General features: G+C 36.3%; 1 protein-coding gene across 1 annotated transcript in view; it reads left to right on the top strand.

Moving 5' to 3' along the window:
- Nucleotides 1–24547, top strand: part of CCDC73 (coiled-coil domain containing 73) — a 134755-nt gene that overhangs the window by 64801 nt on the left and 45407 nt on the right. The window contains exons 7-8 of the mRNA XM_043580887.1: nt 5323–5458; nt 5924–6003. Coding sequence (XP_043436822.1) covers nt 5323–5458; nt 5924–6003 — 216 coding nt within the window. The remainder of the gene's footprint in view (nt 1–5322; nt 5459–5923; nt 6004–24547) is intronic.

Raw genomic sequence — 24547 nt, 5'->3', positions numbered from 1 at the left:
AAAAATCAATGAAATATTAGCAAACTGAATTCAACAATACATTAAAAAAAATCATTCACCATGATCAAGTGGGATTTATTCCTGCATTGCAAGGGTGGTTTAATATTTGCAAATCAATCAACATGATACATCAGTAAGAGAAAGGTTAATGACCATTTCAATAGATGCAGAAAAAGCATTTGACAAAGTATAATATCCATTCATGATAAAAAAAAAAAAACTTCAACAGTTAGGCTTAAAGAGATATCTAAACATATTAAAGACCATATATGAAAAACCCACAGCTAACATCATCCTCAATGGGGAAAAACTGAGAGCTTTCCCCCTAAGGTCAAGAACAAGACAAGGATGTCCACTCTCACTACTTTGCTTCAACATAGTGTGGGATGTCCTAGCCACAGCAGTCAGACAACAAAAAGAAAAGGCATCCAGATTGGTAAGGAAGGAGTAAAACCGTCACTATTTGCATATGACAGGGTACCATATGTAGAAACTTGAAAGACTCCACCAAAAATCTGCTAGAACTGATAAATGAATTCAGTAAAGTCACAAAATAGAAAATCAATGTGTGTTGCATTTCTATATACCAATAATGAAACAGCAGAAAGAAATTAAGAAAACAACCCCATTTACAATTGCACAAATAATAATAAGATCCCTAGGAACAAACCCAACCAAAGAGATGAAAGACTTATACTCTGAAAACTATAAAACACTGATGAATGGAATTGAAGATGACACAAAGAAATGGAAAAACATTTCCGTGGTCATGGATTAGAAGAAGAAATACGTAACGTTTACTTATTTTTGAGGGAGGGAGGGTGGGAGACACAGAATAGAGAGCAGGCTCCAGGCTCTGAGCTGTCAGTGCAGAGTCCAATGCAGGGCTCGAATCCATGAACAATGAAATCATGACCTGAGCCAAAGTCAGATACTTAACCAACTGAGCCACCCAGGTACCCCAGAACAAATTTTATTAAAATGTCTATACTATCCAAAGAAGTCTACGGATTTAATGTAACCCTATCAAAATACCAACAGCATTTTTCACAGAACTAGAACAAATAATTATAAACGTGTATGGAACCACAGAAAACCCTGAATAGCCAAAGCAATTTTGAAAAAGAAAAAGCCGGAGGCATCACAATTCCAGACTTTAAGTTTTATTACAAAGCAGTAGTACTCAAAACAGTATGTTACTGGCATAAAAGCAGGGAAAATGGGAAAAGGACAGTTTCTTCAGCAAATGGTGTTCCGAAATCTGTACAACATGTAAAAGAAAGAAATGAATCACTTTCTTACACCATACACAAAAATAAATTCTAAATGGATTAAAGACTTGAATGTGAGACTTGAAACCATAAGAATCCTAGAGGAGACCACAGGCAGTAATTTCTCTGATACCGGCTGTAGCAACATTTTTTTTAGATCTGTTTCCTGAGGCAAGAGAAATAAAAGCAAAAATAAACTATTGGGACTACATCAAAATAAAAGTACTTCTGCACAACAAAGGAAACAATCAACAAAACTAAAAGGCATCCTACAGAATGGGAGAAGATATTTGCAAATGATACATCTGATAAAGGGTGAGTATCCAAAATTCATAAAGAACTTCTAAATCTCAATACTCAAAAACCAAATAATCCAATTAAAAAATGGGCAGAAGACATGAACAGACAAAGAGGATATTTAGAAGGCCAACAGACAGATGAAAAGATGCTCAGCATCACTCATCATCAGAGAAATGCTAGTTACAATGATATCAACTCACACCTGTCAGAATGGCTAAAATCAAAAACAAAGGAAACAAGTGTTGGTGAGGATGTGGTGAAAAGGGAACACTCATGCACTGTTGGTGGGAATGCAAACTGGTGTAGCCACTGTGGAAAAGAATACAGAGGTTCCTCAAAAGTTAAAAAGAGAACTACTATATGACCCAGCAATTGCACTACTGGCTATTTATCCCACAAAGTCAAAGGGAAATATGCACCTGTATATTTATAGCAGCATTATTTATAATAGCCAAATTATGGAAGTAACCCAAATGTCCACCAATAGGTGAATGGATAAAGAAAAAAATGTGGTGTGTGTGTATATATTTAATATATGTGTCTGTGTGTATACACACAGTGGAATATTATTCAGTTGTAAGAAAGAATGAAATCTTACCATTTCCAACAACATGAATGGAGCTAGGGAATATAATGCTAAGCAAAATAAGCCAGAAAAAGACAAATACTATATGATTTCACTCATATGTGGAATTTAAGAAATAAAATGAACATAGGAAAAAGACAAACCAAAAAACTGACTCTTAACTATAGAGAACAAATTGATGGTTACAAGATGGGAGGTGGGTAGGGCGGATGGGTGAAATAGTGATATGGATTAAGGCATGCACTTGTGATGAGCATCAGGTGATGTATGGAATTGTTGAGTGACTATTGTACACCTGAAACTAATGTTACACTGTATGTTAACTAACTGGAATTAAAGTAAAAACTTAAAGAAAAATTCCTTGAATTAAAATAATGCTTTTAGACTAATTTTAGTGAAATTGTATTAGGTTTCTACCCATCTTCTGAAAGCAAATATAATTCTCTACATTAGAGAATTAAGTGGTGTCTTTAAAAAAATTTTTTTTAATGTTTATTTTTTTTTGAGAGAGAGAGAGAGAGAGAGAGAAGAAACAGATCCCAAGTGGGGGAGGGGCAGAGAGAGAGGGATACACAGAATCTTTAGCAGGCTCCAGGCTCTGAGCTGTCAGCACAGAGCCCAATGCAGGGCTCGAACTCACAAACCATGAGATCATGACCTGAGCCGAAGTCAGATGCTTAACTGACTGAACCACCCAGGGGCCCCAATTAAGTGATATTTTAGAGGAATGGAATTTGGTTTATTATTGTTCATTATTTAGTTATTAATCATAGTAACTACCCAGATAGACATAAGATCTCTGGGGTAAGTATACTTGTCAGCTTTTTGCATTAATAAATGCTATGTGATTAATTCAAATGACTCCATAGTGAATTTGAAGAGCCCATAGAAGTGCATAAGAAACTTTCAATTGATCCGTTGTGATCATTACCAATGATATTATCACTTTGCTTAAAATCATTAAAAAGTGGGGTGCCTGGGTGGCTCAGTCGGTTGAGCGTCTGACTTTGGCTCAGGTCATGATCTCACAGCTCATGAGTTTGAGCCCCGCATTGGACTCGGTGCTGACAGCTCAGAGCCTGGAGCCTGCTTCAGATTCTGTGTCTCCCTCTCTCTCTGCCCCTAACCTACTTGCATTCTGTCTCTGTCTCTCTCAAAAATAAATAAACATTAAAAAAAATTTTTTTTAAATCATTAAAAAGTATCTTTGAAAAAGTTAAGATTATTATCAAATTTGCCAAGATTATTATTATTAGTTAGGTACAACTTATGTATGTATTCTCTATTAATATGAGGGCTAATGTTATTCCAAATAAAACTATTAAAGGCACTTTTATTGGTTAAGGAGTAATAACAAAACATATTGTACTTATTCAGTGACAGGCGTTGTTCGTTGTGTTTTATTTGTATTATTTCATTTTATCCTCACAGCAACCCTCTCTGGGAGATACTTTTAGAATCTTTATTTTAAAGATAGGGTAGATTTCCCAAGGTCACACAGCAACTAAATTACAGAGGCAGGATTTAAACACAGGCCAACTAGCTTTTGACTAGTATACTGCCTGTACTTTGATTTTAAAGCAGTAGGAAATGGCTCTTTATTTTATGCGAAAGAGAATTTAGTGGAGGCATTCATAATCAATCAGAGAGTGAAGAATGGGTTTGAGAAAGAGCAGGGATCAGGGTAATTCCAGAGTTTGTGAAGCAGGATGTAGAAACCCGGGACAGAAGTCTTATCAGCTGGATAGGATCACTGCCAAACTTTAGTTTTATAGTCCTTTTTTGCTTGAGTTTCAGATTCCAAAAAGGTAGAAATCAGTTGGTTTATTTTGAGCAATATGCCCTTCACTTGACTAGGGGAGAAGAGAACCTGCAAATTTTAATCCTCCTAGATTATAATGAGGAAGAAATATTTGAAGTAAATACTTGAAATTGTGATAATATTGGATAGGGGAAACAGCTACTGGCCAGGTATATCTAACAAATTTTCACTGTTGGAGCCCCAGAGGACAACTACAATTCACTCATAAAACAATTACTGAGTGTCAGTCCATAGACATACACTGGTTTTTATCACTGCTTATCATCATAGGTGCTGAAGCATGTGACATAAATGAAGGAAAGTTGTGAAACCAATCAGTGAGTCTACTAGTACCAAGTCAAGATCAAAACCTTTAAAAAATGTTATTCTATTAACCTTATATTTCTTTTTAAAATTTATTAATGACTTTTTTTAGTAGACTCCACACCCAATGTGGGGCTTGAACTCACAACTCTGAGATTAAGAGGCATATGCTCTACTGACTGAGCCAGCCAGCCAGGCAATCCCTCTTTTTAAAATTTAAAGTCATATTTCTAAGTGTGACAAAACAATCTTCTTTAGCTGAAAGTAGTAAAGGCCCATATTATACATTGGGTCCAATTTTTGCCAATTGTGTCTCTCAGCTAAGTAGACTTTCTACTATACTGTATTGCCTCCCTGCCTCTGATAGATATTATCCTCATCATTCAATTTTTTAAGTTTAGTTTTGAGAGAGAGAGAGAGAGAGAGAGGCAGATAGAGAATCCCAAGCAGGTCACATACCATCAGCATGAGCCCTACGTGGGACTCAAACTCATGAACTGTGAGATCATGACCTGAACCAAATCCAAGAGTCAGACACTCAACCAACTGAACCACCCAGACTCTCCTCATCATTCAATTTTTTAATGCAGTGAGAAGGTGCTATACTCATTAAAATTAAAAATACTTGAGTTTTGATAATGTACTCATAATTATGCCCCCAAATTTAGAAAAACAAATTCTTTTCCTTAATTATAAAGAGTATTACTTTAATATTCTCGTGATTTTGCTTAGTGCTGACTTGGACTGATTATCTTTTCTATAAGTGAAACCAGTTGCTTTTTTAAAAAGAAATTGTAAATAGGGGCAGCATAAATTTAAGTGACCATTTTGTTACAAGAAAAAAAAATGTGCTTTAATTTTACACAGGTTTAGAAATATCTCCTAACATTTCCTCCTGTTGTGTTCTCAGCACTTTTTCATGGCCTATTGCATAACAGTTACTAAAAACAGTACATTTTTATGTATGTTTAAACATGTGTATGTATATATATATGTGGGTGTATTATAGGTTTATAACATTTAAAATAACTTCACAATAGGAACAAAAAGTCCAGTTACATCTTCTGGCTAAAGAAGATCATCAGAAGCAACTGAATGAAATTGAGAAATATTATGCCACAATAACAGGTCAATTTGGATTGGTAAAAGAGAATCATGGAAAATTAGAACAAAATGGTAGGTGTTACCTTATTTAAACTTATTTTTTTTATTAAAAAAATTTTTTTTAATGTTTTATTTTATTTTTGAGACAGACAGAGCATGAGCAGGGGAGGGTTAGAGAGAGAGGGAGACACAGAATCCGAAGCAGGCTCCAGGCTCTGAGCTGTCAGCACAGAGTCCGACGCGGGGCTTGAACTCACAGACGGTGAGATCGTGACCTGAGCTGAAGTAGGAAGCTCAACCGACTGAGCCCCTAAACTTATAGTTTTAATAGGAGTGATTAAATGGGCTTACTTATAATGAGGAAGTTGAAATTATCTGCTACTGGTAATAGTAAATAACATTTTAATAAATATTATTTATGTTCAATAATAATTACATATATTGCATTGAGGCTGCTTTCACTGTCCATTGTAGTGATACTTTCCTTAAAAATGTATGTTGAATATAATATTTTCCTAAATGTTTTTCATATTGCAGTACAGGAAGCAATACAATTAAACAACAGACTTTCAGCTTTAAATAAAAAACAAGAATCTGAAATATGCAGTTTAAAGAAGGTATGATTGATACAGTTTCATAGTATTAGAATTACAGTGTAAAATAATTAGTTTTATGAAATATTACTAAAAAAAGTTGGGTAGATATTTTTTGATGTAAGAAAAATAAAATGTTTTAAATATAGATTCATAAACTATGAGTTATGATTCCTGTAAATGTAATGAATGAGTTTGTTCTAAACCATTCAAAATATTGTTCCCTGGGGCGGCTGGGTGGCTCAGCTGATTAAGCATCAGTTGGGTTCATCTCAGGTCATGATCTCATGATTTGTGAGCTCCAGTCCTGCAGTTTGTGAGTAAGTTCAAGGCCTGCATTGGGGCCACACTGACAGTGCAGAGCCTGTTTGGGATTCTCTTGCCCTCTCTCTCTCTGCCCTTCCCCTGCTCATGCTCTCTCTCTCAAAATAAATAAACTTAAAAAAATATTGTTTGACTCTCACCAGTTGCATGCATTTTTATGGTGACATGAGTAGCCAATAAACACTTACTATATGTCAATCTCAGCACCATTTATTCATTCATTCTTTAGTATTTGATTGTGTCAAGTCTATGTAATGTAGCACTACGGGTACAAGTCTGAAGAAAATAACACATTTTGCTGCTTTTTTGAGGTTTATATTCCAATGGAGGAATTAGACACAAAATACATAATCACACAGATCAATTTAAATCTGTTATAAATGATATGAGGAAAAAGTAAAGGATGTGATGACATTATAATAGGTGAATTTATTATGTTGGTGGTAAAGGGGTAGGGGAGAGAAAAGAAAAATGTTTCAGGCAAGGAGAATAGCATATGCAAAAGCCCTGAGACAGGGAAGATTTTTAGTAATAGCTTCTCAGACTTTTGGCTAGGATTAGGTATAGGAAAGAGTTTAGTATATGTGAAGGACTGGAGAAGTCTGGTATGGCTGGAGTATCGTGAGTGAAGGAGTACTTGAACATTGAACTCTAAATTGGCATAAAGCCATAAACATATTTTATTCCTCATATCACAGTCATTGGCTCAGAAGTGGACAGATGACCTTAGCTAGTGGCTATAAACCAATAAGAATGTAACCCTCACTGTGGCTCTTAGTCATTTCTCTACATGAGAAACCAAAAAGGAGGAACCTGACAATGTGGATGTCAGATTGGTGTGAAGTAAAGAAACCTGTTCTTTGATGACATTTTTGAGTCCTTGGATCCACCAACCCTACCATTCTGTACCTCTAGACTTTTCAGTTATGTGAATCAATAAATCCCCATTATTATTTAAGTTAGTTTGGTTTGGACCAGTTTAATTTTCCATTATTTGCAACTAAAAATACCTTCACTCATACAAGGTAAGACTGGTATTAGAGGAGGGAGAAGTAGGAAGGCCTTATTCTTATTTTCTCAGCAAATGACCTCTTGTTTCCTTTCCCTACTCCCTTCAAAGCCCCATCTGAAATAATGCCACTTTGGACCACCTCCCTATCCCTGAGAGTATTATATTGTGTGTGTGTGTGTGTGTGTGTGTGTGTGTGTGTGTATGTGTGTGTGTGTGTATAGAGAGAGAGAGACAGAGACAGAGACAGAGAGATACCTATCTTTACTGACACTCAGTAAATGCTCTAAACTAACATTTACTGAGTGCCACTTAAATATTTACTAGTAAGTTACACTTTGTAATTATTTATCAATGTGCAAAATACCTTCCATTTGTCCCTCCAGATTCAGATGTATCCATCCTTTTCTCCTTGTAAGGCTTACCTATGTGGATTCCATCAGTGTTCCCATATCTTCTGGCTTCCTGTTGAGTTGGGTCAGTGGAAAGCAGCCTGGACAGGAGATAGGAGGAAAGAGAGTGAATTACAGGGAATTCCCTCTATGTGAGGTCACTTTAGTGTGGCCTTGTTCCTCCGTATATCACTAGTTCTCTCAAACTGGCCTACTCTGTGTAATGCTCTCTTTCTGGGTTCCAGTAACTTACCTTTTTGTTGTTTTTTGGGTCCAGTGTAGTGACATCTCCATTGCTGCTGGCCCCTAGAACTTGCACCATATTTTATGGTTCCTTTATATTGTGTCTACAGTTTTGTGAATAAATCATCTTCAAATTATCCTAATTTATGTGTACCATCTGTTTCGTGTTGGGATACTGATTATACACTTGGTCAGAGTGTTAACATTAGTGAGGCCAAGCTCCCCAATTCAGTTTCTGTATAAGCTGATTGGTTGATTTAGTACAAAGAAATTTCTTTTTTACAAGGATTATACCCCAAACCTCAATAAGTCATTTTTGAAGTACATATTTTGGACTCAATAAATAAATGAATATGGATGATATTATCCAGATACTTCATTAGTTTTGAGGAAATTTTAAATTTTGGGTCAGTGTTGTTGTTTTTTTTTTTTTTTCAAGTTTATTTATTTTTGACGGAGATAGAGTGTGAGCATGAGCTGGGAAGAGCCAGAGAGACAGGAAGACACAGAATGCAAAGCAAGCTCCAGGCTCCGAGCTGTCAGCACAGAGCCCAACATGGAACTTGAACTCACGAACCATGAGATCATTACCTGGGCAGAAGTCGGATGCTCAACCGACTGGTGCCCCTGGGTCAGTGTTTCATCTCGGTTTTAAATGGGTTCTGCTTTTAAAAGGGAAGAAAAATACCCCAAGCATTTATAGCTATATGTATACTTTGAATTTCACTATTTTTATTTATTGATTTAAATTAATAAACTTTATTATTTTTTTTTAATTTTTTTTTCAACATTTATTTATTTTTGGGACAGAGAGAGACAGAGCATGAACGGGGGAGGGGCAGAGAGAGAGGGAGACACAGAATCGGAAACAGGCTCCAGGCTCTGAGCCATCAGCCCAGAGCCTGACGCGGGGCTCGAACTCACGGACCACGAGATCGTGACCTGGCTGAAGTCGGACGCTTAACCGACTGCGCCACCCAGGCGCCCCTAAACTTTATTTTTTAAAGGGGTGCCTGGGTGGCTCAGCCTGTTAAGCTTGACTCTTAATGTCAGATCAGGTCATGATTTCATGGTTGTAAGCTTGAGCCCTGCCCTGGGCTCCGTGCTGAGTGTGGAGCCTGCTTGCAATTCTCTCCCTCTCTCTCTGCTCTTCTCCTGTTGGTGTGCACATGCTCTGTCTCTCTAAAAAAAATAAAATGAACTTTATTTTTTTTAGAGCATTTTTAGCTTCATAGCAAAATTTAATGGAAAGTATAGAGAGTTCTCATATACTCCTTGACCCACACATGTACAGTCTCTCTCACTGTCAACATCCTATACCAGAATGGTGCATTTGTTACAATTGATGCACCTACATTGACACATCAGTATCATCCAAATTCCATTATTTACATTCGGATTCACTCTTGGTTTTGTACTTTATCTGGATTTGGACAAATGTTTAATGACCTGTAACCACCATTGTAGTATCCTACAGAGTAGTTTTACTGCCCTGAAAATCCTCTGTGCTCTGTTTTTTCATCTGTCCCTTCCTATAACCCTTGGCAACCACTAATCTTCCTACTATCACCATAGTGTTGCCTTTTCCAAACTGTTATAGAGTTGGAATCATATAGAATGTAGCCTTTTCAGATTGGCTTTATTAGTAGTGTGCATTAAGTTTTGTCTAATGTCTTTTCATGGCATGGTAGCTCTTTTATTTTTTTAATTTTTATTTTTTTTAGTACTGAATAATATTCCTTTGGCTGGATGTACCGCAAACTATCCATGCTCCTGTTGAAGGACATTTTGGTTGCTTGCAAGTTTTGGCAGTTATGATAAAGCTACTATAGCTACTATAAAGCTACTATAAATATCTGTGTACAGATTTTGTGTGCACGTGTTTAAAACTTTTTTGGATTAATACAAAGGAGCATGATTGTTTGGATTGTATGATAAGAGTATGTTTCATTTTGTAGAAACTGCCAAACCATATTCCAAAGTGACTATATCATTTTGCATGTCCACCAGCAATTGCACATTCTACATGGTTGTGTGGTGGTATCTCTCTGTTGTTCTTATTTATAATTCCCTAATGACATATGATGTTGAGCATCTTTTTATATGTTTACCTCCCATCTGTATATCTTCTTTGGTGAGGTGGCTGTTCAGACCTTTTATCCATTTTTTTAATTTGGTTGTTCATTTATTGTTGGCTTTTAAGAGTTCTGTGTATAATTTGGATAACAGTCTTTTATCAGATGTATCTTTTTAAAGTACTTTCTCCCAGGGACGCCTGGGTAGCTCAGCTGTTAAACGTCTGAATCTCATGGTTCATGGGTTCAAACCCCACATGGGGCACTGTGGTGACTGCTTGGAGCCTGGACCCTGCTTCAGCTTCTGTATCTCCCTCTCTTTTTCTGCCCATCCCCTGTTTGCACTGTTTCTCTCAAAAATAAACATTAAAAATAAATAAATAAATAAATAAATAAATAAATAAATAAATAAATAAAATATTTTCTCCCAGTCTGTGGTTTGACTTCTCATGTTCTTGATATTTTGGAGATAAATATCCAAAGCAGAAGAGAGAGCAGAAGGTTTTAATTGTAATGAAGTGCAGCTTATCAATTTTTTGAGTATGTGGATTTTAACTTTGGCATTGTACCTAAAAAGTCATTGCCATACACAGTGTCAGCTGGATTTTCTCTATCTGTCTTATCTTCTAGCAGCTTTATAGTTTTACATTTTACATTTTGGTCTGTGATCCATTTGAGTTAATTTGTGAAGGATCTAAGGTCTTGGTCTATAGTTGTGGGGTTTTTTTTTGTTTTTGTTTTTTGCATGTGAATGTCCAGTTGTTCCATCACTATTTGTTGAAAAGATTACTTTTGCTTCCATGTCAACTATCAGTGGGTTTTTTCCTGGGCTGTCATATCTATTCCACTGATCTAATTGTCCATTCTTTCACCAATACCACACTGTATTGATTACTGTAGCTTTATAGTAAGTCCTAGAGTTGGGCACTGAAGGTCCTTGACTTTATTTTGAATTAGCTATTCTGGGTCTTTTGTCTCTCCGTAGAATCACTTTGCTGACACTCACAAAGTAACTTGCTGGGTTTTTGATTTAGATTGTAATGAATCTAAGATCAAGTTAGGAAGAACTGACATCTTGAAAATACTGGGTTTCCCTATTCATGAATGTGGAATATCTCTCCATTTGTTTAGTTCTTCTTTGATATCTTTCATCAGAGTTTTGTATTTCTTCTCACATAGATCTTATATATAGTTTGTTAGAGTCTTACCTAAAGATTTAATTTGGGGGGGGTACTAATGTAAATGGTAACATGTTTTTATTTTCAAATTATATTTGTTCATTGCTAGTGTATAGCAAATTGTGAGATCATAGAAAATATTATCTACTCCCATTTTCAGTCACTTGTGATTTCCTAAGTGATAAAACCACTGACAACATCTCTTGTTTTAAGATATATCTGTATCTATATCATCTATTTCTCTGTCTCTATCTGTCTGTCTGTCTATCTATCTATCTATCTATCTATCTAAGTTGGCTTCACACCCAGCATGGAACCCAGTGTGGGGCTAGAACTCATGACCCTGAGATCAACACCTGAGTTGAGATCAACAGTTGAACACTTAACCAACTGAGCCATCCAGGTGCCCCAAAACATCTCTTGTTCTAATATTTGGTCTTTCACCCTGCCCCGACACTGGGCTGCTAAAACCCTTATAAATTCCTAAGTGATAAAAGCACTAGATGCATCATTTGTTCTGATAATGTTACTCTGGATGGGCTCCTGAATGGGGGCTGGTGACCAGAAAAAGCAAGCCATGATTAGAAGCTTAAAATTTTCAGCCCTGCTTCTTTCCCACCTCCCTCTACACCAAAAAGGGAAGAGGGGCTGGAAATGACATTAGTAATTGATCATGCCTTCATGAGGAAGTCTCCATAAAATCCCAGTAGTGCCCATCTCAGAGGGAGGGCGACACACCTCAACTCCACCAGGGCAGAATCCCCTGTGCTTGGGACCCTCCCAGATTTGCACTTTGGATATCTTCATCTGGCTATTCATCTATATCCTTTATCACATGTTAATAAACTGGTAAACTTAAGTATTTCTCTGAGTTCTGTGAGCTGGTGTGGCAAATTAATGGAACCTAAGAGAGGATAGTGGGAACCTCTATTTATAGTCAATTAGTCAGAAACACCTGGCCTTGAGATTGGCATCAAGCCTTCAAGTAGATAGTGTCAGAAGTGAATTAAATTGTAGGACACTCAATTGATGTTGCAGAGAATTGCCTGGGGCCGGGCGGGGTGGGGGGACACCCTCAAACCCTTGGTGACCAGAAGCATCAGAAGTGAAGTGTTCTGTGTAAAGGAGACACACAGGAAAAAAACACAGGAGGAAGAACTGGGTTTTTCCCTGCACCAGAGGGAAGAACTGTAGGTTTTTCCAGTACAGAAAGTGATTGACTTTTGTATATTAATGTTATATCCTACAACCTTATTATAATCACTTATTAGTTCCAGGAGGTTTTTGTTGATTCTTTCACATTTTCTACATAGTCAATTATGTCACCTGTGAACAAAGATAGTTTTATTTCTTCCTTCTTAAATCTGTGTATCTTTTTTTTTTTTTTAATTTCCTTTTCTTATTGCACTAGCTAGGGCTTCCAGTATGGTGTTGAAAAGTTTTAGTGAGAGGGGGTATCCTTGGCTTGTTCATAATTTTAGTGGGAAAGTGTGAAGTTACTCATCATTAAGTATGATGTTATCTGTAGGATTTTTTTTAGATGTTCTTTAGCAAGTTGGTTCCCCTCTATTCCTAGTTCTTTATCAAGGAGGTTACCCTCTATTCCCAGTTTGTTAAGAGTTATTATCATAAGTAGGTGTTGGATTTTATCAAATGCTTTTTCCACATCTATTGATATCATGTGATTTTTTCTTTTGCCTGTTGATATAGTGGATTACATTAATTTTTGAATGTTGAACCAGCCTTGCATAACTGATAAATCCCACTTGGTCATGGTATATAATTATTTTTATATATCGTTGGATTTAATTTACTGTTATTTTGTTGAGGATTTTTGTATCTGTGCTCATGAAAAATACTAGTCTGTAGTTTTCTTATAATGTCCTATTCTTGTTTTGTTATTAGAATAATGCTGGCCTTGTAGAATGAGTTCAAAGTATTCTTTCTGTATCCATATTTTGAAAGAGATTATACAGAATTGGTATAACTTCCTCCTTAAATGTTTGGTAGAATTCACCAGTGAACCCATTTGGGCATGGTCCTTTCTGTTGTAAGATTCTTATTGATTCAATTTCTTTAATGGATTTAGGTCTATTTAGATTGTCTATTTCTTCTTGTGTGAGTTTTGGCAGATTGTGTCAAGGAATTAGTCCATTTCATCTAGGTTATCAAACTTGTGAGCATAGAGTTGTTTATAGTATTTAAACAAATTTTCCCTTTAATGTCTATGGGATCTATAGTTACGTCCAATTTTTCATTTCTGATATTAGTAATTTGTGTCCCTTTTTTTCTTAACCTGGTTAGAGGTTTATCAATTTTATTGATTGTTTCAAAGAATCAGCCTTTGGTTTCCTTGATTTTCTCTATTGATGTATTGTTTTCATTTTCATTTTCATTTATTTCTCTCTAATTTTTATTACTTATTCTGTTTACTTTGATTTTACTTTGCTTTTTCTAGTTTCCTAAGTTTAAAGTTTAGATGTTTTAGATTTTTTCTTTTTCTTTTTTAAATAAAATTATATTTGACATATAATGTTACATTAGTTTCAGGTATAAAACATAGTGATTCAATAAGTCTATACACTGTGCTCTGCTCACCACAACTGTAGCTACTATCTGTCACCATACAATGCTACTACAAGACCATTGACTATATTCACTATGCCGTATGTTTTATCCCCGTGACTTATTTATTCCAAAACTGGAAGCCTGCATCCCCTATTCCCCTTCATCTATTTTGTCCATACCCTAACCCGACTCCTCTGGTGACCATTAGTTTGTTCTCAGTATTTATGGGTCTGTTTCTGCTTTTTATTTATTTATTTTTTTAGATTCCACATATACGTGACATCTTCTGGTATTTATCTTTCTCTTTTGACATATTTCTCTTAGCATAATACCTTCTAGGCCCATTGTGTTTTTGCACATGGCAAGGTGTTATCCTTTTTATGGCTGACTAATATTCCATTGTGTATATATATCACATCTTTATCCATTCATCTGTCATTGGACACTTCGGTTGCTTCCACATTTTGGTATTTTTTCTTTTCTAACATCTGCATTCAATGCTGTCGACTTCCCTGTAACCATTGCTTCCATTGCATTCCACAAATTTTGTATAGTTGTATTTTCATTTAGCTCAAAATATTTTAAAATTTCTCCTGAGATTTCTTCTTTGACCCATGTGTTATTCAGAAGTGTGCTGTTTAAGCTCCAAGTATTTTCAAGCTACCATTTATTGATTTCTAGTTTAATTTTATTGTAGTCTAAGAGCAGACATTATATAATTTTTGTCTTTTAAATTTTTTAAGGTGTGTTTTACAGTCCAGACTGGTGAATGTTCTATGTAAGCTTGAGAAGGATTTGTAATCTGCTGTTTTTGGATGCAGTGGTCTATACAGTTTACTGGACTGTGAACTTCACAGTACTTCTCAGTTTTTTCTCTCGAGTGGTACAGGATGGTTGGAGGGGGCTGGATTTGGGTATCACCCTTTCCCTAGGTAGTTTAGGCTCAGGTCCAGTAGCTTCTCCTGAGGTCAGCCCTTGTTAGAAGAACAGAATGCCCTGGCATATTTCACAATGGTTCCTTCTCCCCTCCTCCTCCTGGAAGCAGGAGGAAATATTTTTTTCTGATATTCACTGTGAGAAGACTTGGAAGTGAAATTCACAAAAGTGTTTGGGCGGGGGGGTCCCCCATGACTGTGTCCCCCTAAATTTTTTTTTTGTTTTAACTCTCAGGGTTTTCCACACTGGGCCTCTGGTAGTCAGTCAGTCACAGTTCAGCTTTTCCTGTACTGGCATTAGTTCTTGCAGAGGTTTCTGTTTGTGGATTTCTGCTCTGGTAGTTTATAATTCTCCATATTCACCCGTCTGTCTCTCCAATCATTGAGGTAGCTGTTTCCTTTATGACCTCATTTCTCTGACAGATCTAAGAAGAGTTGTTGATTTTCAGTTTGTTCAGCTTTTATTTGTTGTCAGGATAAAGTTGTCGGGACGAAGTTTAAACTCCTTACTTGTTTGACTGGAAATAAGAAGCCCTCCATTTTTACTGACGGGCTTAGTTTTAATTTTACTGAAATTAAAACTAAGCCTACAGTGACAGACCTAAGTTTTCAAGAGGAATGTTTTGTGCTGTGAGATAAATAACATATAGTTTAAAGCATAACTCAAGAAATCAGGAAATTTTGTTACTTTCTGTTTTAGCATCATTTCAAGGAAAGCAGGATTACTTAAAATAAAGATTGAAGTGGATTCTAAATGCTAAGCCAGAGCCCAAAGGCCATTAATATTTGTAACACAATTGTATCTAGTTCTTTGGTCTTATAACTTTCTTATAAGCCAAGAAAATGGTTTTATATTCCCTGGATTCTATCCTTATACCTGAAGCATCAGAAAGGAAGCGCATAGTGTAGCTCAGTATAAAACATTAGAAGCATATGTTCCTAGCCCTTGAAAGTTTTAAGTCTATCTAGAAAACTAGACAGTTTTTATATAAAGAACATTTATTTTCAGTCACATCCTAGAATATTAAAGATGGCTTTTTTAATATAAGGAGAAAATATGTAATTTAAAAATTTGTAGTCTCAAATCAGAGGATTGTTAAAAGGACCATTCATTTTTGTCAATATTAATTGCAAATGCAAATAAATATAAATAAATACTGACTACTTGTGCATAAGCACATTTTTGGTGGTGTCTCTTTGATTCATTTATATTTTAATATTTTTCTCAGTGAGTTAATTGATTAATCACATTAATTTAGTGATTATATTAAAATATTCATATGCTTTTGTTCAGTTTTTACATTATTTACATTACTACATTATACCTCATAAGTTTCTGTATTAAGTTATATGGGTTTTTTTCATTAAATAAGGACAAATGTTTCATTATAGCATAATAATAATATATTTCTAACATATAGTTTAAGACTGGCCTGTAGATGGAGACGAGGCTCTTGTAAAACCATTGGCGGATTAGGTTAAAGAGAATGTCTCTTTCTTTGCACAGGTAGAATAGTGTTGCTCATGAGCACACTTACCCATTTTTCCCAGGTCTTGGAGCCCTACCAGGGCTATCTAAATGTACTGATGTGTCCTGCAGTGGTGGCCTATCTCTCTAGAGAGCATTACAGTCAGTGACCATGCTGTTGTACCTAGTAGTTCTTGGGAGAGAGAGTGTACAAACAGGTAAAGTGAGAGGATTTTTTTACATTGAGAGTTTTAAGTCTGAGTAGCTGAAAGAGTAAAAATTTAAAAATACATTTTAATAGCCATTTGTAATATTTCAGACATTCTAGGTATAAGAATTTTGTATTTTTTATGTAGTCTTAATTTTTAACTTTCAGAAAAGCTTTTTCATTTTTTATTTTCTTTTTCAGAAGCTAATCAAGTCTGGTAACATTGGCTATATCACTCACTTAAAACTTTTAATCATTTTCCCAAAGATAATTTTTATTTTTTTATTCTGTTTTATGATTTTATTTAGAACAGTTAAGCTATTGGTTTGTGACGAGATGGATTTTTTTTGGGGGGGGGGGGAAGCAAAGTTAAATAGACCAAACTTAGCTGTTAGATTAAACTAGATATTAGTTTTGAATGCTGGGTTCACTATTATGGCAATCATGAAGAATTCCTGATACTATCTATGAGCAGCATTCATAACCTCTGGTATTTGTCTGAGTAAACGTCAGAGCACTCAAGGAGATAGTGATATTTAACAGACTACCCTGTACCAGAAAAGGAGGGGTAAAGGAAAAAAGCACAATATTTATGACTCTAGGAACTATAAGTTGTAATTTAATGAGATCAAAGCTTGTGCTGTTTATTCGCTGTGCTAACAGCTTTGAATAAAATGGTTAGAAAACAGACAATGTACTAAAAGTTCAGGATATTTAAAAGCTATAAGGGCTATAAAATCAAAAGCATATTTTCAGTGGAAAATCATTTCGTGGAGGTCTCTGATTTTAATTTATTATGTTCTTAAGATTAAGTAATTAATATAAGAAAAAGAAAGACATAAGAAATGATTAGCTTTTACTTTTGTCAGCCATATACTGGATTTTCACTCTTACCCTCCCCTTTCCCACTTTCTTGTTTCAGAACAATTATTGTAATAGGAATTGATGCATTTTAGAGTATCTCCTATAAAACTTAGCTAATTACAACAGCTCTATGTTTTCAGTTGAAAAGCGTAGAAAGCCATAGGAGTTTGTTGCACTTTATAACCTTGACAGAAGAAATAATTTGTAGAAAAAGGATTTTCCTTTATTAATTCAGATAATTGTAAGCCACTTCATGTGAATATAAGTTTTAGTGACATACACTTCAGTTTAATTATACTTTTATCAGTAGAACGTTGTGTCTTAGGAGTAAAACTAGACTAGATCATTAGTGTGAAACTAGCATTAAAAGGCATCCAATAATTTACTTTCTAAGTTATTAGAATGTTTGTTTACTTCTTATAAGTATATCTTGCTTTAGGAAAATACAATATAAAAAATTAAAAGTTAAAAAATTGTTGCAAATTTTAAAAATTATCATTTTAGTGCACCAAAAAAAGCAGCTTGAAAGCAAGTTTTTGAAAACACCATTTTGTAAAGATGTACCTTATTTTAAATCCAGTGTTATTGGTGGCTTTTTTAAAAAGAATCAATTGAGCACAAAAGATTTGTTTTTATTTTGTATTTATTTAATTTTATTTAATTTTTATTTCAGAGGGAGAGGGAGGGCGCAAGCAGGGTGAGGGGCAGAGGGAGGGAGAGGGAATCTCAGGCAGGCTCCACACTTGGCAGGGAGCCTTACCTGGGGTTTGATCCCATGACCCTGGGATCATGACACGAGTGGAAATTAAGAGTTGGGTGCTTAACCGACTGAGCCACTTAGATGCCCCAAAAGATTTGCTTTTAACATTCAGATGATACTTGACTAAATACTGAGTAACAATATAAAAATTAGCCAAATATCCTGTAAATCTGAATTGAGATTAAAACTTCAAGGTCCTCTAACACATATTTTCCTTTGAATTAATCTCCTAATTTTTTTAAATGTTTATTTATTTTTGATAGAGAGTGAGCAAGCGAGCACAAGTGGGGGAGGGGCAGAGAGAGAGAAAGGAAGACACAGATTCCGAAGCAGGCTCCAGGCTGTGAGCTGTCAGTGCAGAGCCCAATGCGGGGCTTGAACTCACAAACTGTGAGATTATGACCTAAGCCGAAGTCAGATGCTTAACACAGGCATCCCATAAATTTTTAAGAAATTAAATTGCTGAAATTACTAGATTTTTTTTTAATACCCTTCAGTAACCATAGTCAGTTTAGCTCCCAATCCTTGTTTTTATAAATTTTTTTTTCAACGTTTATTTATTTTTGGGACAGAGAGAAATAGAGCATGAACGGGGGAGGGGCAGAGAGAGAGGGAGACACAGAATCGGAAACAGGCTCCAGGCTCCGAGCCATCAGCCCAGAGCCTGACGCGGGGCTCGAACTCACGGACTGCGAGATCGTGACCTGGCTGAAGTTGGACGCTTAACTGACTGTGCCACCCAGGCGCCCCCCAACCCTTGTTTTTAAATGTTTATCCAGGGTGGAAATAATAAGAGCAATACATTATTTTGTTCAATAAGTTTGTTAAGTCAAAGACCCTCTAGTTCTAGAGTAATGTTTTATTATACCATCTTATTTCTGTAATTGTTGTTTTCTAGCATATTCTTGGATCTGTACTTATAGTGAAGAATTAACCTATTTTAAGGTCACAAATTTAGGGCTGTTGATTACAGCAGTCAAAGTTATTTTCTAGCCAAAAAAATACACTGGGGCAGAGGGAGAGAGAACGAGAATCTTAAGCAGGCTACAGGCTCCAGGAGCCTGATGCAGGGCTCAATCCCATCTGATCCCATTTTATTTCATTAAATCTTATTTTAGGTAAAGATAAGTCACATTTTTTTCATAATCATGTTCATTACTTTTTTCTTATTAGAGTCATTATAATGTTTAGTTCCTTTTATTTATTTAAAAAAATTTTTTTTAACATTTATTCATTTTTGAGAGAGCACAGTGGGGGAGGGGCAGAGAGAGAGAGAGAGGGAGACACAGAATCCAAAGCAGGCTCCAGGCTCTGAGCTGTCAGCACAGAGCCTGATGCAGGGCTTGAAATCATGGACCACGAGATAATGACCTGAGCTGAAGTCAGATAGTTAACTGACTGAGCCACCCAGGTGCCCCTGTTTAGTTCCCTTTAGATTCCTGAATGTATTAAGCTGCTATGGGATAAGTATAAAACATGGCACCTTTTCTTGAGGAGCTCATGGTCTACAGGGAAATTCTTATTATTTTTAGCTGTGAAAGAAGGAATCTTAATTCTTTAAATAAATAAAAGGATATTTAATTATACCATTATTAAGAATTCAGACTATTTTAAAAGTAGAGAAAATAATCCTAGAATCCTTTAGATTCACCTTAGTAGTAATAATAGGTAACAGTGTCTAGCACATAGTAGATACTCAACGTACACATTGCATGGAGTATCACACACCAGGCACTTTGTTAGTTTTTAAAAAATTATATTCCCTGGGGCGCCTGGGTGGCTCAGTCAGTTGGGCGTCCAACTTCAGCTCAGGTCACGATCTCGCGGTCCGTGAGTTCGAGCCCCGCGTTGGGCTCTGGGCTGATGGCTCAGAGCCTGGAGCCTGCTTCCGATTCTGTGTCTCCCTCTCTCTCTGCCTCTCCCCCGTTCATGCTGTATCTCTCTGTGTCTCAAAAATAAATGAACGTTAAAAAAAAAAGTTGTTTTTTTTTAATTAAAAAAAAATTATATTCCCAGTTTACAGATGAGGAACTTGATACAGAAGGAAGTTAAATAAGTTGCCTAAAGCCAGGATTGGAACCTGTTTGGCTACAGAATGTACAGTTAGAACCATTTTACTGATAGTAATGGCAGTATAAGCAATTTATTCACATAAGTTTCTTCACTTTCTTATTCCCCGTTAGAAATCATATATTTGTTAAAAGAGGAAATTGTTAACTATTAATACTCCTGAAATACCAGCTCCTTATATGCCTTGACTATAAAGATTTATAGACCTGTATGTCCTTACCTTGAAACTTTATCATTAAATACTGCTTCCTTTGGGCTCTTTCATTTGGCCCTCCTCTTTCTCCAGTCAGAGCATTGTTTTCTATCATCTGTACTATTACACTCTCAAAGTTGTTCTCTTTACCTCTAGTCCTTCAGTCCTCACTACCTCACCCAGTCCATTTGTCTCCTCCTGCCAACACATAATTCCCTGCATAATATTTCTTATTTATTCTATTTATCTTTATTCATCATATTATCTTTTTCTTTAAAACTATACCTTTTGGGGCGCCTGGGTGGCTCAGTCCATTAAGCGGCTGACTTCAGCTCAGGTCATGATCTCGCGGTCCGTGAGTTCTAGCCCCAGGTTGGGCTCTGTGCTGACAGCTCAGAGCCTGGAGCCTGCTTCAGATTCTGTGTCTCCCTCTCTCTGACCCTCCCCTGTTCATGCTCTGTCTCTCCCTGTCTCAAAAATAAATAAACGTTAAAAAAAAATTTTTTTTAAACTATACCTTTCAACTATAGTCATTTCAAAGAGGTACTTGACCCAGATGTATATGGACGGGTGTTGCTTTTCTCTTTCCCCCTTTTATTTTCTTATTTTTAAATATGAGCATAATGATTTCTGCCTTTCTTATTTTATATATGTGAAATAAATATAAAACAATAAATGCATGGTAAAACACTTCAGAAAGTCCAACACACCATAGAAATTTATGGGATTATTGTTACTTGGTAAGGATTAAGGCAGTTTTGACGGATTCAGCTTTTTTGTACTACAAACTAGAGGTGGTTTATTTGGATAGCCTTTCAAGACCACTGAAACACAGCATCATTTGCCTTTAAATTCCTTTATCAGATAATAAAGTCTGAAATTCCTTCTGACTCATCAACTGTTCTTTCTCCCTTCATACTTGAACTATTTTCTATTTCTATAACATCTGGTTCTCTCCAGATCATCTCTAAATTTCATGGAATCATATGGATCATCTAATCTGGTTTTTGTCTTTATTTGAGCTGCAGAACCCTCAGCGCGAGATGTGGAAGCTCAATATTAAGATAAATAAGGTAGAGCTGTTGTGATTGAAGGAAGTGTTGGAGGAACACTGGACATATACCAGGGGCTCTTTCTCCTCTATTAGTAGCCATGAAGGGTCTCCATGGAACCTCTAGGACTTCTCAGAGCACAATTTAAAAACCATTAACTGGATCCAATCTCTCCTTTTTTTGGAAAGGGAACCAAAACCTCAAGGGAGTAAGTGAATTACTTAAGGTCAATCAGCTTGTAAAAAATACTCTCCATTTATCCTCTATTGTACTATGTAATGTTTGTAGTAAGTAATAGTCTAAACAACCTGTATATTTTACAATGTAGCTGAAATTTTTCTTGTAGTGGACATTGTGACAATTCCCCCAATATCCAGTCTACCTTATATGATCAGTCTGTCTCTAAGGCACTTAATATACTCTCCATTTTTCATGCCAGTGTTTGGTTCATGAATGAGCTTGTGATCTAGTTCTGGCCAGCAGGAAGTGGTTCAAAGAAAAATTTTCTTACTCTTCAGGAGTTCCAGGAAGACACAGTTGCTCTGCAGTACCTATATTGGCTTCTTCCTATAGTCTCAACAGTGGAACAATGAGGACAGTCCCAGGAATGGAAAGTGGAGAAATAAAAATATCCTAGTCTTTGATAATACCTAGTCTTTAATAAATATCCTAGTCATTGAGTCCCTGAATCAACCAACACAAGAACCTGCCCAACTTTTAATTTTTTAATTTTTTTAAATAAGTTTTTAATTTTAATTCCAGTATAGTTAACACACAGTGTCATATTTCAGGAATATAATATAGTGATTCAGCAGTTATATACATTACTTAGTGCTCATCATATGTGCATTCTTTAATCCCCCATCACCTATCCCGAACCTCATCCCCCCATCCAACTCTCCTCTGGTAACCATCAGTTCTCTATAGTTAAGAGTCTGTTTCTTAGTTTCTCTGTCTCTCTTTCTCTCTCTCCCCCTCCCTCCCCCCCACCTTTTCCACAGTGGCTGCACCAGTTTGCTATCCCACCAACAATGCATTACTGTTCTCTTTTCTCCACATCCTTGCCAATACTTGTTGTTTCTTGAGTTTTTGATTTTAGCCATTCTGACAGGCCTGAGGTGATAGCTCATTGTAGTTTTGATTTGCATTTCCCTGATGATGAGAGATATTGAATATCTTTTTATGTGTCTGTTTGCCATCTAAATTTCTCTTCAGAGAAATGTCTGTTCATGTCTTCTGCCTATTTTTTAATTGATTATTTGGTTTTTGGGTGTTGAGTTTTATAAGTTCTTTATATATTTTGGATACTCACCCTTTATCAATTATGTCACTTGCAAATATTTTCTCCCATTCTGTAGGTTGGCTTTTAATTTTGTTGATTGTTTCCTTTGCTGTGCAGAAGCTTTTTATTTTGATGTAGTTCCAATAGTTTATTTTTGCTTTTATTTCCCTTGCCTCAGGGGATATATCTAGAAAAATGTTGCTAAAACTGATGTCAGAGACATTACTGCCTGTGGTCTCTTCTAGGATTTTTTTGGTTTCAGGTCTCACATTTAGGTCTTTAATCCATTTTGATTTTAGTTTTGTATATGGTGTAAGAAAGTGGTCCAATTGCATTCTTTTGCATGTATCTGTCCAGTTTTCTCAGCACCATTTTTTGAAGATACTTTTTCTCATTGGATGTTCTTTCCTGCTTTGTCAAATATTACTTGACCATATATTTTTTATTTTTTTAATATTTATTTTTGAGAGAGAGAGAACAAGTGGGGGAGGGGCAGAGAGAGAGAGAGAGAGGGGGACAGAGAATCCAAAGCAGGCTCTAGGTTCTGAGCCTTCAGTGCAGAGTCCAACATGGGGTTTGGACCCACGAACTGTGAGATCATGACCTGAGCCGAAGTCAGACGCTTAACTGACTGAGCCACCCAAGAGCCCCTTAACCATATAATTATTTCTGGGTTTTCTGTTCTGTTCCATTGATCTATGTGTCTATTTTTTTAAAGTTGTTATTTATTGAGAGAGAGATAGACAGACAGGAGTGGGGGAGTAGCAGAGAGAGGGGGAGAGAATCCCAAGCAGGCTCTGCACTGTCAGTGCAGAGCCCAACATGGGGCTTCATCCCACCACCCTGGGATCATGATCTGAGCTGAAATCGAGACTCAGGCGCTTAACCAACTGAGCCACTCAGGTGCCCCTGTGTTTGGTATAATTGTAGATGGGATTGTTCTTTTTTTTTTTTTTTTTTTAACATTTATTTTTTTGAGAGAGAAAGAGGCAGAGTGTGAGCAGGGGTGCGGCAGAGGGAGACACAGAATCTGAAGCAGCTCCAGGCTCTGAGCTATCAGCAGAGGGCCCAATGTGGGGCTTGAACCCATAAACTGCAAGATAATGACCTGAAGTTGGATGCTCAACCAGCTGAGCCACCCAGATGCACCTAGATGGGATTGTTTTCTTTATTTCACGTTCTGCTGCTTCATTATTAGTGTATAGGAATGCAGCAGATTTCTGTGTCTGTTTTTGTTTTGTATCCTGTGACCTTACTGAATTCATTTATCAGTTCTAGTAGTTTTTTGGTAGAGTCTTTAGGATTTTCTATGTATAGCATCATGTCATCTGCAAATGGTGAGAGTTTTATTTCTTCCTTACAAATTTGGATCCCTTTTATTTCTTTTTGTCGTATAATTGCTGGGACTAGGACTTCCAGTACTATGTTGAATAAAAGTGAAGAACCTGCTCAACTTTGGACTCCCTGTTATGTGGAAGAATAAATGTCCTTAGTATTTGATGGTTTAAATATGGTTTTCTGATACCTGTAACCAAAGCATCCTAATTGATACTGCTGACACTTTGTGTTTTAATTACAGAATATTGTGTTTCGCAAAATATTGGATGTCTAAAATGTAAAATGGGTTCATTTTATATCATCTGTGTGATAAACTCACTTTTTAAGTGTCTTTTTAAAAAGAATTATTTATTTATTTTTATTTTAGAGAGAGTGCAAGCTGGGGAGAAGGGCAGAGGGAGAGAGAGAATTTTAAGCAGGCTCCATGCTCAGCTCAGAGCCCAATGTGGGGTTTAGTCTCATGACCCTGGGATTATGACCTGAGCTGAAATCAAGAGTTGGACAGTCAACCAACTGAGCCACCCAGGTGCCCTTTAAAGTTCTTTACAAATGCCTTTGGCTCCCTGATCATCATTTTTCTTCCATTCCTCCAAAGTTCTATCTTAAGGT

Source organism: Prionailurus bengalensis, chromosome D1 (genome assembly GCF_016509475.1).
Source record: "Prionailurus bengalensis isolate Pbe53 chromosome D1, Fcat_Pben_1.1_paternal_pri, whole genome shotgun sequence".
In the NCBI taxonomy this organism is placed as follows: Eukaryota; Metazoa; Chordata; class Mammalia; order Carnivora; family Felidae; genus Prionailurus; species Prionailurus bengalensis.
The sequence above is the reverse complement of the archived record's forward strand: the minus strand, read 5'-3'. Positions and strand labels throughout refer to the sequence as shown.